Below are 18516 nucleotides of genomic sequence, written 5' to 3'. Positions count from 1 at the left end.
TCCTACTTTAGGTTTGCAGTTGGTCTGATCCTTCATATTTTGATGTATTCAGCAAGGACAAATGTTTGTATAATAATGCACTGCTGATCAGTTTACATGTCTAGATGATGTGATTGATCTTGGATCTACTTTTATGAATATAGATAAAATGTATTTAAAAAAAAGTAAATAGATTTTTGAGTAAAGGACATTTTCAGCAATGTGTATGTATTATTTTTGTACTTACTATAAGTGTTGGAATGGTTAAGGGACACTAATGTATCCTTGTAATATTGCCCTGTGAGGGGGTGGGTTTAAAGAGTTCACAAATAACTTCTAACAAGTTTATATATTTTTTCCTGGGGATGTGGTAAAAAGGCCCTGGCGCAGATACTTTTTTTAAACAGTAGTTTCCATACTACATGTTGACTATCAAATATCTGGCAACTTCGGGACCTAAGGAGTGCCGGATTTTAAAAAATCCCAGTTTTTTTTTTTTTACTTACCTCCACACACAGAGCAGTCTTCTTGTTGCAGCACCTGCGGACATCTGGCACGGTTCAAGGGAGTAGGCAGCAGGGACGTCTCAGTGTATATTTAATTTAGCAAGCAATTGTTTCTGCAGAACAACGCCAAAACATTAGTGGCAAAACATAGTGTACTGCAGTCCCTGTATTGAATATGTGATCTGAAATTCATGCTGGGAAACTGAAGTAAACAGATTATCGATGGCCAGATTTTCGATTGTCAACCTGTACCTCTAAATATTGGTAAAATTTAATTGCAAGATTAGTTCCTTCAGACTTTAATAGAGTTCATTTCAAACTCTGGCTTTGTAGGAGATTGAACAAGTTTGACAAATGTGACCCAAATTGACCCTAAACCAGATAATTTCTGACACTGTTGTATCATAAACACCACAAAAACAAATGTATGCAATACAGAAAATATCAGGTGTTACCAACTAGGTGAAAGAATTAGAAAAGTCTGCAGCATCCAAATAATTTACCTTGCCAACTGTTTCAGGATTCCTAAAAAAGATTCATGAGTAAAATATTGCTGCAAATGCTACTTTTCTGTTTCAGTTACTACAACTAGATGCTATGCATTACTACAGCAATGCTGCATACATATGTTATTGTGGAGGCTATGATACCACATTATTGAAGTGACTGTGAAAATGGAATTTAGGTAATGCATGGGATAAACATTTATATCCAAGGTGCATTGCAAGGTGACTTTTAAATGTTGTTCATTTTCTTTGTTCTTTAAATAATGTTTTAATCTAGCCTTTTAGAGAATGGCAAAAACTTCTAGATTCTGCTTGTTCTAGATTTAAGGAACATTATTTGGAATATGCAAACCTAATGTTAGAATTAAACCCCATTAGGACAACTAAATGATTAAAGGACCATCTTTTAAGGTGTATCTTAACTAGCAATTGATATTTACCTTGCTAAACACTTTGACCAGGTAAACATAGGATAAGAGCTGGCTGTTAACCTTACCAACCCTGTTAAATGGGTCCACTCAAATTTCCACATAGCTTTGCAGAAAAAGTAAGCAGCAGAAGTTTAAGCCTAACCCACTGCAAGATTGAACTTCAACCTCATAACTAGTGGCTCAAACCAGCAATCTTCTATAATAGTTTTTGTTTTGCTTCTTTTTGCACTCTATAATTGTTGGGCTTATGCAGAAATACACACACCAATGGCAAATACTATAAGATATTTATTTTTATCTATATATGTAAAAGGATCATCTTGATTTAATTTTGGTATCCTAATGTTTTGTATTTTAAACCTGTTTATGTAGTGTATAATTAAACATATATATGGGGCAGCAATGCATGTTTAATACATACACAAGCTTTGCTTCCTTTTTTCATGAAACAAAACTATGATATAGCCAAATTACTTAGCTGGCTAAACCTGTTGGCTAAAGATTCAGAACTCCCAAATTTTAATTTTATCTGTGAGATCCAATCCCTGAATGGTGGTTTAACATTGCAATCACTGGGAACGGACCTAAATCTTCAGGAACCTAAACAACTCTCTTATGTTGCCTATGCCTAAAAACACCTCTGGCCTGGTCATAACGATATTAACTACTGAAATAAGTCATATGTCTATAGAGCTTGGGTACCAAGGGGTGAGTTACAAATATGAGTTACCATACTGCATATTAAACCCAACAATTTAAAGAGAGGTAAATAGATTACATTTTAGGCAGTAAAACTGTTAGTGCTTGGTCACTAGATCGCTTAATAATTTTTAAATTGTTTTTGTATTTTTTTAATTTTATAGCTACAAGAACAACCTAAATATGAAGACAACCTATATATGTATTTATACTTCGTCATCTTCATCATATTTGGCTCGTTTTTTACTCTGAACCTCTTCATTGGTGTTATTATCGACAATTTCAACCAACAAAAGAAAAAGATAAGTATTATATTGTAATATTGCTGTTTGGGTGGTTTGTCTATGGTGATGTTATTTGTTACTTTTACATTTGAAAATATCTGTCTTTGGAGCGGATTTCAAGCTTCAATCCACAATCACATTTAGAAGCATTAAGGGTTTTCTGGCAGATGTGTGTCCCAATCTCCCTCCCCAGGAGATTAGAATACCGTAAAAATCTATCGTTTTTATAGTTCAATTAATCAATACCTAATAAGGTTTATAATAAGTTTTTGTAGACTTTATTTGGGATTGAAACCTTCCAGAGGACCCTCTGTCCCTCTGTCTATAGACGTATGTTCAATATACAGTCAGATATTCTTAAACAGATTTTAAAAAATGAGAATATATAAAGTGTAGTGCAAACCAAACACCAAAATTCTCTGTTAGACATTGACAAGGTTTTAACCAGATTTTATTCTCAATCTTTACTTTGGAGGTCAAGACATCTTCATGACAGAGGAACAAAAGAAATATTATAATGCCATGAAAAAGCTAGGATCTAAGAAGCCACAAAAGCCTATGCCAAGACCACCGGTATGTGTTTTATATTACTGATGTCCACTAAAGCAACCATCCTGTCAAAAATGTGTGATACAATGGAAGGCAGAGAAGTTAATTTACTAAGAGTAAATTTGTCATATGTCTAATTTACTTCAATTCACAGGTCATATAGTTGTTTACTGTGCTGACAAAACATATATCCTAGGGGTCTCCATACAGGGAAAATACTACGGGCAGTCACACTGCATTCTTGCTCTCTAATATTCACAAACACTGACCATTTATCCAGTGTTTCTTAAACTATTTAACATGGGGGAACCCTTGTAATAACTTTCAGGTCTTCAGGGAACTCTTGCTATAATTATCATAACCACAGCTCACAGAAAATTAGCATGGTGGGCAGTAGAAAAAATGCCTCCTACATTCCTACATTGCTGACCAGTGGAAAGAATGTCACCCTTACAGATAGCCAAAAAAAAAAGTTGTCACTTAAACTGACCTGAGGGTTACAAACTGCTCATGGAACCCCTAACAACCTCCGGAGGAACCCTGGTTGAGAAACACTGATGTATTTAATTACTGAATTGTGAAGGCACATGCAATATGAACTAGGTGTAAATTGTGAGATATTAGCCCAGAATATTACACACCCACTTTTGATTTGAGTAAAGATGGTGGGTTACTACAGTTATGAACTATATGTAACAATATGTGCCATTCAATTCCACTCTTGTGCATGATATCCATAGCCATATGTCCTTCTCAACAATTGGTTTAAAAATCATCCAAAAATTGACCAAATGTAAAAACCAATAGTTACCTTGGCCTAGATTCCAGTGTTTCCGGAAGGTGTGGGTGATGTCAATGAGTGCATTCATATGGGATTTTGGGCACTCGGTTTCCATGTGAGGCACAGTGACGTCACCTGTGCATCCTGAAGCACTGGAAGTCAGGGCAGTGGTAAGTAAAAATATATACCGTATTTTCCGGCTGCGCGTATAAGACGACCCCCAACTTTTCCAGTTAAAATATAGAGTTTGGAATATACTAGCCGTATAAGACTACCCCTCTTCCAACGCACACCAAATAAAAATTAAAAAACTTTAGATTTGATTTCAATATGGTAATTTTATTTCAAATGCTTATGACATGCATGTACTTAGCAGAAAAGCCTACACTGCCCCTCGTGCATTCCACACTCCTCTAAGGCGCAGCCCTCCGAGTCGAATGGGCTGGTTCTGGTGGAGAGCCAATCCAGGCTCACGTTCCCCTCCTACAGGAAGATGTGTGTGCAGCTTGCTTCCCCTTGCTTCATACTCCCCGCACAGAGTGGGGACTCGGCCGCGGCACCCCCCACCATATGCGGCGGACATATGAAGCAACGGGAAGCAAGCTGCAGGTAAGTACCCGGCCCATAAGACGACCCTCAACTTTGGTACAGATTTTTCGGGGTTAAAAAGTCGTCTTATACGCCGGAAAATACGGTATATTACACTATATAAGTATATCCACAACTCACAGTACATTGGTGTTATGATCAGTGGGAATAATGCCTCCTCCAATGTTGGCTAGTAAGAAGAATGTCACCCATACAGATAGCCAAAAAGATCATTGTTTTTCATGTAAACTGACCCGAGAGGCACAAAGTGCTCATGGCTCAAGGAACACCTGGAATACTCTGGAGGAACCCCAGGGTTCCATGGTTGAGAAACACTGCCATTCCTTTAAATCTGAGGAGGTTAACGTTGGTGACTCTTCTATGCACAGAACAACAAAGTACTTCATATGGATTTTGTGATATTTTTTTTACAGAAGGTATTTACTTTTTTTGTGGTTCTTTTGCAGAATAAATACCAAGGCTTTGTGTTCGATATTGTAACAAGGCAAGCCTTTGACATTACCATCATGATACTTATTTGCCTTAACATGGTAACAATGATGGTTGAAACAGATGAACAAAGCCAAGAAATGGAAAACAACTTGTACTGGATTAACATGGTCTTCATTATCCTGTTCACTGGTGAATTTGTTATGAAACTTATCTCACTACGACATTATTACTTCACAATTGGCTGGAACATATTTGACTTTGTTGTAGTCATTCTGTCCATTGTTGGTAAGTATTGTTGGTACTGCACAAATGTAACATAGAAAACCTAGTAACGTAGCAAATTTGTGAATTACATTAAAGTCATAAAAATATAGTGATGTTGTTTGAAGGCACACAGAAAACATAGGGATACAACAACAATTTTCAATAATGCAAACCCAATGACAGTCAGCATCTAAAAAAGTTTGATTGCTTTGGGATTTTTACCCTCTCCTTTCTAAAAATGAGGCTATGGGCCGCTTGCTTGTCCTCCCACCTCCCCTCATAGAATAGAACAGGTGCTGTGTGTACTGCAACCGTTTGTTCATCTGTCATTGTAATTGATTATGAAAACCAGGCTAAAACACCTTAACACTGAACTCACTGCCATCGAGCAAAATTTTGTTTTTTTATTATTTCTCCAATGTCATATACTCTCAAGCTTTTAACCCACACAGCCTCTTTTCAACAATTGACTCCCATCTAAACCCCACACCTGCTCCCCCTACAACTACCTTCTCTGCCCAAGACATTGCCACCTACTTTAAAGATAAAATTGTCAAAATCAGACATGATGTCTTTGCTCACCATGCCACTCCAACCATATCCACCCCTTCCACCTGTAAATCATCACTAACTGATTGGGCTGCTCTGACTCTCTGGAATGGTCTTCCTATTCTGCTTGTTCCTACTTTCTGCACATTTAAAAGAGCAACCCATCTTTTCATACTTGCCTACCCATCTTCATCTGTCTCTAAAACCCTCACTACTCAGTGACCATCCCAAATCCCCACTGCTATTGTGTGCTACATCCCCCTGTAAGCTCTTCTGGGCAGAGTCTTCTCTACCTGTATCATTGTTTGTATCTGTCCGCCACTTGCAACTCCTATTTAATGTGCAGCACTGCGTAATATGTTGGTGCTATATAAATACTGTTTATTATCATTATTATAATAATAATAATGATAATAAACAAAGATAATTTCCATTGAATTAAGAGGTGGAGGTAGGAGGTTCTGTAACAAAATGAAGATCATTCTCACAGTCAAAATATAAACTGTAAGAAAAAATGTTTACAAGAGTTCTGGTTGGCAGTTCACTGATCAAGGAAGCCTCCATGAGATACTGGCAAAAAAGGGGAGACTTCTAGATTTCTAGACAAAATGTAGTGCCCCATCTAAATGTCGATGGAAGGAAAAGTGCACCATTGTTTATGTCAGTAAGAGGAATAGTGCCCATTGTTTGTGTTAGTGGAAGGAATGGAAGACAGGGTAAAAGCAAGCCAAGGGTTGTATCAAGGCCTGTAGGCCTCAGTTTGAGGACCACCAATTTATAATTCACCAGCAATTATAAGCTCTGATGAAGTGGGCACACTGGAACACATAAAGATAGATTTAGCAACAGTTGTACTAAAAATATCCGTTATGTGTTTACTGATGTTATTTGGTCACCTTACATTGATCCCTGCTGAAAACCACTTCTAGGGCAGTCCCAGAGTTATTCAATTGGAGCAGAATTTAGTGTGGATGTAGAACAATTAGGCAGATTAAATCAGTAAGACATTTTTTAGGAACAACTTCAAATCCAAGAGAATTTGAAAAAACGATGCTAGGCCGAGCATCATATTGGTTTGCCTGCAGTCTCTTCCTGCTATGTAGAAATTATTTTATTTTCTCAATTTTACCATCCATTTTAAATATCTGTGTCTATTTTCCTTTCCAGGCATGTTTCTGGCTGACATGATAGAGAACTATTTTGTTTCCCCAACATTATTCAGAGTTATAAGACTTGCCAGGATTGGAAGAATCTTGCGTCTCATTAAAGGAGCCAAAGGAATTCGTACTTTGCTATTTGCTTTGATGATGTCACTTCCTGCTCTATTCAATATTGGTCTTCTGCTGTTTTTAGTGATGTTCATTTATGCTATCTTCGGAATGTCCAATTTTGCCTACGTCAAGAAAGAAGCAGGAATTGATGACATGTTTAATTTTGAAACATTTGGCAACAGTATGATTTGTTTGTTTCAAATCACTACATCAGCTGGGTGGGACGGCTTATTAGCACCAATTCTAAACAGTGGAGAACCAGACTGTGACCCAAATGCAGAACACCCCGGGAGTTCTGTCAGAGGGGATTGTGGTAACCCATCTGTTGGGATTTTCTTCTTTGTAAGTTATATCATCATATCATTTTTAGTGGTGGTAAACATGTACATTGCTGTAATTTTAGAGAACTTTAGTGTTGCAACAGAGGAAAGTGCAGAACCTCTTGGAGAGGATGACTTTGAGATGTTTTATGAAGTTTGGGAAAAGTTTGATCCAGATGCAACACAATTCATTCAGTACAGTAAATTGCCTGATTTTGCCGATGCTCTGGATCCACCTCTTCGCATACCAAAACCAAACAGAGTTCAACTGATTGCAATGGATCTTCCCATGGTGAGCGGTGACAGAATTCACTGCCTTGACATCTTGTTTGCCTTTACAAAACGAGTGTTGGGTGAAGGGGACGAAATGGATAATCTTCGCCAACCAATGGAAGAGCGTTTCATGGCCTCTAACCCTTCAAAGGTCTCCTATGAACCAATTACATCTACCTTACGGAGAAAGCAAGAGGAATTGTCAGCGGTCATCATTCAGCGATGTTTCCGGAAATATCTTTTACTGAAAACTATTAAACAAGCTTCATATATGTACAGAAAAGAAAAAATGAAAGAAGTAAATAGCTTGCCTATTAAAGAAGACATGGTTATTGATAAGCTTAATGGGAACTCTACCACAGAGAAAACTGATATGACACCCTCTACAACATCACCTCCATCATACGATAGTGTAACAAAACCTGAAAAGGAAAAACATGAAAAAGACAAAGCAGAAAAAGAGGACAAAAGCAAAGATGCCAGGGAGAATAAAAAATAAAACTGCACATTTTTTCATTTGTGTGATAAATTGTTTACAACCTGTAAAGATGACCCATCTGTGTCAACAGGACTCCTCTGGGAGATCTATGCCAAACTGACAGTTCTTGCATACATGTACTTAAGGTCAGTGCCTATAATAAGACAGTGACCTCTTGTCAAGAGATGGTGTATCAGCCTTGACTGGTGGTTACTGTTTAAATAACCAGTTGACACTTGTTACGCAGAGGGCCAAATCGGCTTCTCAGTCTGTGGGGACCAGTCAAGGGAATGCAAACTTTTATTGTTTGTGTGTTTCACATAAAACACTGTAGTACAATAATTGTGTCCACTGTTTGCATTTTCAATTACCATACTGCCATATGTTTACAGACCTGTGTTAGTGGATCAACTGTTTTTTTTTTATTTTTTAATTTGTAGGTCATTTATTTATATATGTGACTATTTTTGTATATGGGTTTTACAGTACATTGGGGATATAATACAACCTTTAAAAAAATATTTAGAAAAACAGACGACCACACACTGTACACATAAGAAGGTTATTCACATTACCTTGAGCAGTGGGCACTCGTAGACATTAAGAAGGCACATCTGAGCTTTTTCAAATGACACCAATGTGTGGGCTAGGATAGAAAAAGTGTTTGCACCTACAATTTCATCCCAGAAATGACCTTGAAATAAAATCACTGAAATATGCTTACATTTTTACCCCTAACGAAAAGGAATGCATATGGTATATTTACTTCTTAAGGTCGTCTTGCAACTCAAAAACCAATGAATCATAAAGTGCACTCTCGTCTTGGTCCTGTTTTCTTGATAACATATTTTCACATTTGCCATTTAAATTAAACAGTGATTTTAAATAAAAAGTATAATAATAATGTACAATTGGCTGCTGTTATTAAGTGGCAGAGATTTGCTTGGATCAAAAGAGATATCCATGGAGTGCATATATTAAAGCAAACAAAATGGAAGATTCTTTGGATTGTGAGTGATATTTAGTGAACAAAAATATTTAATAAAACATAAATTCCTATCAATATAGAGTAATGTCACTTATTTGTATATTTATTTTATTGATACAGTTATATTTAATAATTATGCACTGTTAAGTTATATAATAAAGTAGGGACTGTGATCAGTTTAGAGGGAAAGCATATATAATATAAAATATATATATCATTGTTTATTAGGAAGGTTCAGAATGGATAAAAAGATAGTTACTTTTAGAGAGTTAGCGCTTGCACATTACCAAATTGTGCAAGTTGTGGTCAGCAACTCAAAATCTTTTCTCTGACCCAATATGTGCCTGTGAACTCCCGAGTCTTTGTACTATGGAATTGTGTAAGGTGTGTTTTGCTAAAGGACATAAACTCCTATTGTGTGTGTCTAAATGGTCTGTCTAAAAAAAACAGACCAGATGACAGCACATCAGTCGTTTTGCAAGTGTTCCATAGTGGAATGTACAACAGAAATTAATAATGCAAAACACACCTCCCCATGAGAAGCACGTCTATACATGCTTAACTATATAAATCAGTAGGTTATGGCTGTACTATGTATAGGGCCCATGCCATTTAAGGGTTTAGACAGTACCAATTGACAAGACACCATTTGAACTTCTCAAGAACTCTGTATGTAACATTTCCCTTATTTTCTAAAGTCCATAGTGGGAGAATGGCCAATATGTAAGGTCATTGATGTTAAATAGCGAATTTGTTGATTATGTTAGAATGTTATGTCTACAACAACAGACTGGTGTGATCACATGATGACATATTCCACAAGATGCTATCATGGCACTTAAAGAGGTGTATTATTTATCCATTTCACTGTTGAAAACAAATTAAACAATAAATGGGCGTCTTCCCTGAATGATTGTAATTATTTTTGACACAAACTCATGCACTGTTGCTTCGTAAATGAAGAAATAGCTGTGTTATACTGTTGCCAAAATCAGTTGTGTACTGTCTTTACAATTCTGTGTTACAAAAGAAGTAATAGTACCTTAACAATGTTAATGTAGACTCGGTCTTTTGAAAAAAATGCAAGTGTTTTGATAATATATTATACAAACTGTCTTGAATGTACATTGTAGATAAAACAGCAATTGTATTTCACTTAGCATGTCACTGTATGGGACTCCTACAACATATATTCCATACAAGGTGTCTTAATTATATTTTTGACTTATACAGTGTACAGAATACAGTATGGACACAAAACATTAACATAAATTCAGGGCCCCCATTCATCACAATTTTTTTTTTACGTCTGAAAAAACTTTACCTGGTTGTGACATTTTCTAAGATTCTTTTTTTCAGCTGATAGTTGAAAATCAATAAAAATAAGTATTGGCTATGGCTTGGGTATGTGGTATAATTAATGGATCAACTTTTTATTGCTGGTTTTCTATTTTTTACATACATGTCTGTTAGGTGTAGTAACAATTGTTAGCTCTTTTAAAAAAATAATAAAAAAACAATAATTTTGGTATAAAGACATTAATGTTGATTTACTAGGGACATACAATTGAGACTAGTTAAGCTATGTTTACTCAATTGAATCAATGATATTTAAGGGAAATTCCTAATTTTTTATTTTATTTTTGTAATTATTCTTTTGCAAAAGATTGAGTATTTTAGGTATTGAAAGATTTTCAGTGGGATAACTAACCATTGACCTTCTTTACAATAAGACAATTGTCTGCAAGGACTGGTCACACTATCACATTGTGTTAACGCATTCACTCTGAATTGCACCCTGATTGAAGTGCATTGCATTAGGTCAGAAATGGTAAATGCACCTTATTGTTAATTTTAGTGTGTGAGAAAGCCCATTCAAATGAAAAGACTTCTTTAACACAAACCATGTTTAAGCCACTGCAGTGGTGTAATTCAGGTCTGAGTCTTTAGGTAAGTCTTTCTATTGACGGCTGGAGAAAATCCAGGTCACTTAAAATAGTACATAAATAGTGATGCTGTTTTAAACCAAAAGCTGCTAAACCAAAAAAATTATAAAAATTATCATACAAAGCAGACACTGGCATAACATACTACAAAATAATTTCATTCTTTATTTTTGCAGAGGCTAGCAACTTATGTGAACATTTCTGTTATTACAAACTAAGATATTAGATGTGTCAAAATAGTCGGCAAAAAGCTGTGCGCAAATTTCCTGTTGCGCATAAACATAATATGTTTATTATTGGGGAACTGGAGTATTTAACGTGCTTATTTGGCGAACCTGTGTTCATCTGACCATAGAATAAAGAAAAGTGTCTCACTGTGGAGGCACAAACTGACTACCAAGAGGCATGACATTGAGTTAGCTATTACATAAATATGTAAATTATTATAAATATGTATTGCCTGATCATTGATAGTTAGGGTTATGAGTGTTTAAGGGAGGATGGAGCATAGGCTATCAAGGGTAAAGAACAATGACCACACAAGGTGATGTTTGCCCAATGAGAATTCACACCTATCAAAATTGAAATAATTCCCCCACCCAGAGGAAATAATCTCAGGACTTTATTGGAGCCTGTAGGCACACAGCCTAAATAGCCTCTCTGTGTCGGACTCTTCTTTTTCATTAACCATTGTCTTGTTGTCTTGAGATTAATTTGTGTTGCTGATATTGGGGAAAATGTCCACAGCCAATAATTTTTTGGTAAAATGTATGTCTTAGTCTGTGGTACTGATAGGTCTATGCTTACTGTACCTAATGGTAACTCCATCTCTGAATATGCCAGATTTAGGCATAGCCTTCTAATTTCCATGACCAGTTGTTTTTTTGGTTTTGCTCTTGAAAGCAACTACAGATTGACTGATTAAGGATTTGTTCACACTGGCCATGAGGTTGTGCTGCGGTTCCCACTTCCTTATGACAGTGAACTACTGGCTGGGGGAAGATGCTATGTGTATATTTCTCCCTGTGACATCTCCATAAAGAATGAACACCAAGATCCACCAAAATCGGCACAGGATTGTTCGATCCCAAGGCAGATCTGAACACGCTTAGGAAACTCAGTAAATCACCTTCTTGTTTCTGCAATCTAAAAATCAGACATAAAAACATATTTTTCAATAGCACAGTTTCATTTGATTATAAAAATTATTGTAGAATGGTAAATTTAGAAATATATGATAATGAAAAAAATGTTTTTTACACTAACCTAAAACGTTATTCAATATTATTTAGACACATTTTGCACTTTGATTTTTTCACAGTATTTATCTTAAAAGCTTTAACTTTTTTCCTGTTTTAATTTATGTAAATTTAAGGTATTGTATAAAAAAATTTCTTTAACAAGGTCAATGAATTGTGGAGTATGGTCTCCTAAAGTATAGTCTTAAATGTTATATAATTATACATTCAACTAAAAATTGTAAATTATTATACATATTTTTGGCCACTCTGCTACTTTTGGTGCAAGTACTGCTTGCTTAGTTTTTGTGCAGATATATTTACCAAAAGATTTTTTTTTTTTTACTCGAAAACATTAATTCCTGAATCAAAAACTGGTTTAGTAACTTGCTTGCATGGTGAATTCCCCACATCTGCCTACATGTTTGCTATACAGGTTGATTAGGCCAGCAGTAAACATCTTCAAACTGAAATGTTGATTTTTGTCACTTTATGGTAGCTTGATATGCATTCAGATTACCTTGGCTGACATCAACTGACTCCTTTTACATAAGAATAATACTTTTGTTTTATGGAGAAATATGGTGGCTACCATTGATGACTTTTCCTGCTAAAATCTTGGGTCTCATGCTGTCATGTTGATCCAATGGAGTCACTGACCCAGACCAAAAATATCTCAAGATACACCTCCTAGTGGGTCATGTAGTCACACCCTGGTCCCTGAGCAGAGAAGAACACTGGCTGTCAGGGGAGGAAGGAATAAGGTATATTTTCTTCTATGTAAAAGTCCCCTAGATTAAATAAGCATTTAAACCATTCTGTCTTGGGGAGCGGGGAGCCACATTACTGATTGGAGTTCAGCTTTAAAGGGAATTCGGCCACTGAGGTGCTATTGTATGCATGACACTGAGGACTCAAGGCAATATGTCAAAATGGCTCAAATCCATTCCACTTTTGAGGTGGTTGAGATAAGTGTATGCCTTTAGTGCCGTTTTCCATCTATGGACCACTTTTTGGACTGTCGGCTTAGGTATTTTTATTCTGCTATCTAAGGTTCAGGAGGCACTTTCTTTTGCTGCTATTTTATTTGTGACAGGTTCCCTTTAAAACACTACCAAAATGTTTATTTACTGCCTACTTAGGCTTTGGTTCATCAACATGCAAGTAAATTTTGACACAACCCACACTATTTATTAAAATATGATGGTAATTAATTGTTATCAGGTCTTTTGCATGTATTTATGTTTTCTGCTTCATTTGCTGAAGCATTAACTTGCATCATTGCCTAATTGTAAATAATGCATTTTATGAATTGTAGTAATTTTAATAAATATTAAAGAAGTCAGTAGTGTTTTATTTCCAATACATTTAATATTACAGTCTAAATCAGTGTTTCTCAACATTTTTAACATGGGGAAACTGTTGGGGTAACTTTCAGGGAACCCGTTCTATAAATATAATATCTATATATGACTAACAGTATATTAGTGTGGTGATCTGTTGGAAGAATGCCGCTTTCATTTGCTGGTCAGGGGGCAAAATGTTGCCCCTACAGATAGCCAAAAATATTGTGTTAGGTAAACTGACTTGACACTCACACATATCTCATTACTCTGGAGGAAACCTTGTTGAGAAACATTCAACTCAATCTAAATATTCAACAGGGCCCAATGGTTACTTTTGTATCACAAAACAAATGGAGGGACACCATTTGGATTTAAAATCAACAGTTATTATTCAGATCCGTATGAATCCAGGTGTTTGGAGATGCAATATCAACAAAGCAGGAATGTCCTGAAGGTATGAAAAAAAAATTATTGCTGATCAGTGGTAGGCTGTAAAAACAAACCCCATCTACAGTATAGATGGTCATTGGTAGTGACAGTAACCCACCCACCATTGGAGGTCAGTGGCAGGCATTAAAATCTATTCAACTTCTTTCCCAACATTTGTGGTCATGGTCAATGGCTTGCTATTAAAATAAACCCCATCTCTAAGATTGGTTGTAAGTGGCTGGCAATAATAATCCTTCCCTAAGCATTGATGTTCAGTGTTTACTGACCTAAAAACACTCCTGTGATGAGCTCCCTCTCACAGTCAGGCTGATTGCTAGAATGCAAAGAGAAATATTGCCACTCAACAAAATCATGTTGTGCATAGTTTGCCTAAATGCCTCATAATAGGCTATGCTGCCCGATGGGTGGCCCAAATATAAATTACTACAATTATTTTACTTTACATTTTGTGGACTTCATTGCTGCCTGCTGCCATTACATAAAGCCGTAGCCAGACCTAAAGTAAATTTCTATCCCTAAATGGGGTTTATTCTCTTGTTGCCAAGGTTACCGGACAATCCAAGCTTACTTTGCAGGTGTCGGGCCTAAATGAATTAAAAATGAGTTATGACATCCCAGTTCAGCCAGTCAAGATAGCTGAGGATTAGGATACGGAAGGAAACAAGGGAAAAAATGGCGGCACCTGCAAGCGGCATGGGGACAGGTGTGCATCGACTGGGTTTAAGATGGCAAAAGCCCGACCTTTACCTATAAAAAAGGAACAAAGGTAAGCCTGTTTAAAAATGATATGGTATGATCATTTTGGAGTAGTACATGCTTAGTGTAGAACATATCTTCACCTCTATATCCTTGTTTTACTCCTTACCTATTTTTTGGTTTTCATCACTTAATTGCATTTTTTATATATTTAAATTCTATGTAACTTGTATTTGATTTTTAATATTTTTAAGTAGCTTTCTCAGAACCAAGGAAGGTAACAAGATGAGTCCATGGTCCATGGACTTCAAGAAGAACAGAACAAGTCCAGCGGAATCTGATTACTATTAGCTATAACACATCCATTTTGCATAATCAGTAGGTATTTTAGTCATGTAGCAGAAAGCACATCCTATACTGGCATCAAATACCACATTTAGCTCATATTACATGCTTAGTGCCTATTCATAAGAAGTCTGTGTATTTAGTAAGAATCAAAGCCAGGTGTCCTGGAAATTAGCTTTAACACTGCCCTTTGAAAACATTTTTAAAGTATTAGCTACCTTATAAGTACTTTTTAAAATTATTATAGCAAAAAAGCTCGTAGGATTATCTTTAGTATCTCTATTATCTTTTTCTCTTTAAACATACATTTTTAACCTGCTTGGTTACTGTAAATAAAACTTGTTTGCTGCTCTGACTTCAAAGAGCCATCCTAAAATTTCATTACGGGAAAGTTTCTCTTTAGCTAACCACATGTATTATTTAGTCTTCTGATCCAAACTTTTGAGCATTGACCTAAAGGAAATCACATAACATTTATAAATAAATACTATTGCTTGTTGAATATATATCAGATATTCTCAAATATAAACCAAGATTTTTTGGCGCTAAGAATGCCATTAGAAAAAAAGAATCTCAGTTTATACATAATTGACACCTAGTGGCATGTCCTGAAACTGCATTTGTCTATGTTTTGACACATCAGATTCATCAAACGCAAGCTGATGGTTTTACACTTTACATGAGGACAAAGTGCAATGTACGAGTGACCAGCAACCGTGCACAAAATATATTCAAAGTGGAATTAAACTCTTACAGTAAATTGCATGCAGGCAAGTAATTTATATGTCAGCAGTGATGGCTGCATTTTGTACCCTAGGTCAAAGTATTTTAACACTTTTTTTAGGTAAAAGTAGGTACCTCATAATATACCTGAAAAGGTACATAGTTGAATATATATATACACACACATATAAAACAATTAACAAGTATAAAGTGGCATAATGTGCTATAATGCTTTAAAAACTGTTAAAATCTTGTTGTAATGTAAAAAGTTGGGAATAATTGTTTAATGTTGAGTAATTGAGGCACAGTAACCTTTTTCCCAATGTGTGCTCTTTTTACAAACATACATATATATATATATATATATATATATATATATATATACACACACCAAGATAAAGTATTAATAAAGATTGATAGCCTCTTAAAATAATTTCAATATTTAACTTTGCTTCATAAGTAGTTTTATTCTTTATCATTATTAAAAATTTACATATTACAAAATCTGATTTACTAAAGGCAATTTAGTATGAATATTTTTATTGACTCCATGATTTTAATATGTGCACTCCATTTAGCAGTAGATCAAAATAAGTGGATGCGGTTTTCCTGTAATATATACTTGGAAGCTTTAAATATTAATACCCTGTTTCCCCAAAAATAAGACCTACCCCAAAATAAACCCTAGCATGCTAATCATGCAAGGGGGAAGCCCTATCGGCTTCTTCGGAGAGTGTGGTCACGTGGTACGTGGAGGGATAGAGAAGAGAATGGAGAGAGCAGAGAGAGAGCAGGAGATTTTAAAGGCACTGGAGCAAGGGGTCAATCCGAGGGTGGGTATTACCCTACTCTGGTGTGACACTACAACTTTAATAGGAGGTTGGTGGACTCTCTTTTCAAAGGGGCCTTGCTAGCATTTCATTCATTAGCAGCAATGCATATTTTTTTGAATATTTTTTTTCTTTTTATGCTTTTTTTTTGCTTTTATATTGGTTACTGTTACTGTATCTGCATGTTACTCCATGAGTCATATGTTAATTGTCAGCACATTTTCTTGTTATGTTGCACTTGAATCCTTATGAAGCTGTGTTTTTTTTTTTCCATCATTCATTTTTGTCCATTCTTATTCATGACTTCTTGAATATACCAGAAAGAAATTTGTGATTTTGACAGGTCACAGGTAACACAGAGGTATCTTTCTATAGATTTTCTGTACATGAGAAAAATAAGACATCCCCTGAAAATAAGCCCTAATGCGATTTTCAGAGGTAAAACTAATATAAGACCCTGTCGGGAATCTGGTATGTTTTATAAATTAAACTTCTTTGGGAAAATACAGAAATCTCCTAAAGGATTTGATATGATGTTGGTGTAGATTAACTTTCAAACACCCAATCCAGTGCTAAAAACATAAAGGCATTTCTACATGTTTGTGTATTTGAAACCAACTGAATTTCCTGAGAACTTGTAAAGATAAATTATTTTAGAAAAAATTCCCTCCTAATTTTTATTTCATATACTGTGTGTACTTTTACATCTTTCTTTTAATTTACATCTATCTAATTTATACATAGGGAATACACTGAATTACTAAAGGAAAACCCTTTTCACAGATCACCTATCACCAAAACTTTTACTTTAAAAAAAGGTAGACAACTCTTACATGTAAGGTGAAAATTATTGTATTTTTTTACCTCTTTTTTTTTTTTTAAAGGTGAAGCTGCTGCAGTAAAGATAGGATAGGAGCGCAGAGCCTCCTGGGATACCTACCTCACCCATGAGGTTTCTGGCTATTCCTTCTGTGCATGCCCGGTCTCAGGCTTTTTTCCTGCCCAGTCTTTTTTCCCCACACATGCACAGTGAGATTGGCACTCTTTTTCCCATTTAAAACAGGTTATGTCACCCAATGTCGCACGTGTACACTGCAAATTTGGGTGAAGGAAGACGATAGAGGAAGATGACAGCGCCCAGCTCTTCCGACTGGGACAAAGACAGATTCAAGCATATTGTGGGAACCCAAACAAGGACAAAGGGCCTAATTTATATAAGCTCTCCAAGGCTGGAGAGGATACACTTTTATCAGTGAAGCTAGGTGATCCAGCAAACCTGGAATGTATGTGGTCTAGGATTCAAAACATTTGGTAGCAAATAGCAAATACCTTTGAAATCTATTCCAGGTTTTCTGAATCACCCAGCCTCACTAATGAAAGTGTATCCTTTTCAGCCCTAGAAAGCTTTAATAAATCAGGCCCAATGCCAGAGAAATTGGGGGCTCTGTGAAAGTAAGGGTAAGTGTGAGGTTTTTTCTTTTAGTTTAGTTCCTCAAAAATCAATGGAGTTTAAAGAAATACAAACATAAATTGAAATCGTGGTAAGCAAGTATTACTTTTATAATTCATGTCTTATGAATGTTTTATGAAATAAATATGTGTTTTGTTGTTTTAGGTTAAACAAAATCACTTAACAAAAATAACTTTAAAAATATGTATACTACAGGTTGACAATTAAAAATCCGTCAACCTCTAGACCTGAGGTGCACTAGATTTTCGAAAATTCTGGATTTTTTAAAAGTTATACTTACCTCCACACAAAGGCCAGCCATTCCAGGGAGCAGGCAGCAGGGACCTCTCAGCGTGTAATTCGTTTAGCAAGCAAACCCTAACAGCTGTTTCCACAGAACAGCGTCAACAAAACATTAGTGGCCAAACAGTGTACTACAGTCCCTGTATTGAAAATGCGATCCGAAATTCATGCCGGGAAACTGAAGGAACTGGATTATCGATGGCCGAATTTTCGATTGTCAACCTGTAAAAAAAAACAAAACAAAAGCAAAAACCCAAAAAAAGTAAAACA

At 35.8% G+C, this 18516-nt stretch overlaps 1 protein-coding gene across 2 annotated transcripts in view; it reads left to right on the top strand.

The window, feature by feature from the left end:
• LOC140335562 (sodium channel protein type 2 subunit alpha-like) overlaps window positions 1-13442 on the top strand; it is a 142326-nt gene extending 128884 nt beyond the window's left edge. For both annotated transcript variants that reach the window (XM_072418283.1, XM_072418282.1), the window contains 4 exons: window positions 2286-2423; window positions 2874-2978; window positions 4791-5061; window positions 6757-13442. In XM_072418283.1, the coding sequence (XP_072274384.1) occupies window positions 2286-2423; window positions 2874-2978; window positions 4791-5061; window positions 6757-7952 (1710 nt within the window). In that variant the 3' untranslated portion in view covers window positions 7953-13442. The remainder of the gene's footprint in view (window positions 1-2285; window positions 2424-2873; window positions 2979-4790; window positions 5062-6756) is intronic.
• The last annotated feature ends 5074 nt before the right edge of the window (window positions 13443-18516 follow it).

Source organism: Pyxicephalus adspersus, chromosome 7 (genome assembly GCF_032062135.1).
Source record: "Pyxicephalus adspersus chromosome 7, UCB_Pads_2.0, whole genome shotgun sequence".
Classification (NCBI taxonomy): domain Eukaryota; kingdom Metazoa; phylum Chordata; class Amphibia; order Anura; family Pyxicephalidae; genus Pyxicephalus; species Pyxicephalus adspersus.
Note: the sequence above shows the minus strand (reverse complement) of the source record. Positions and strands in the feature narration are given on the sequence as shown.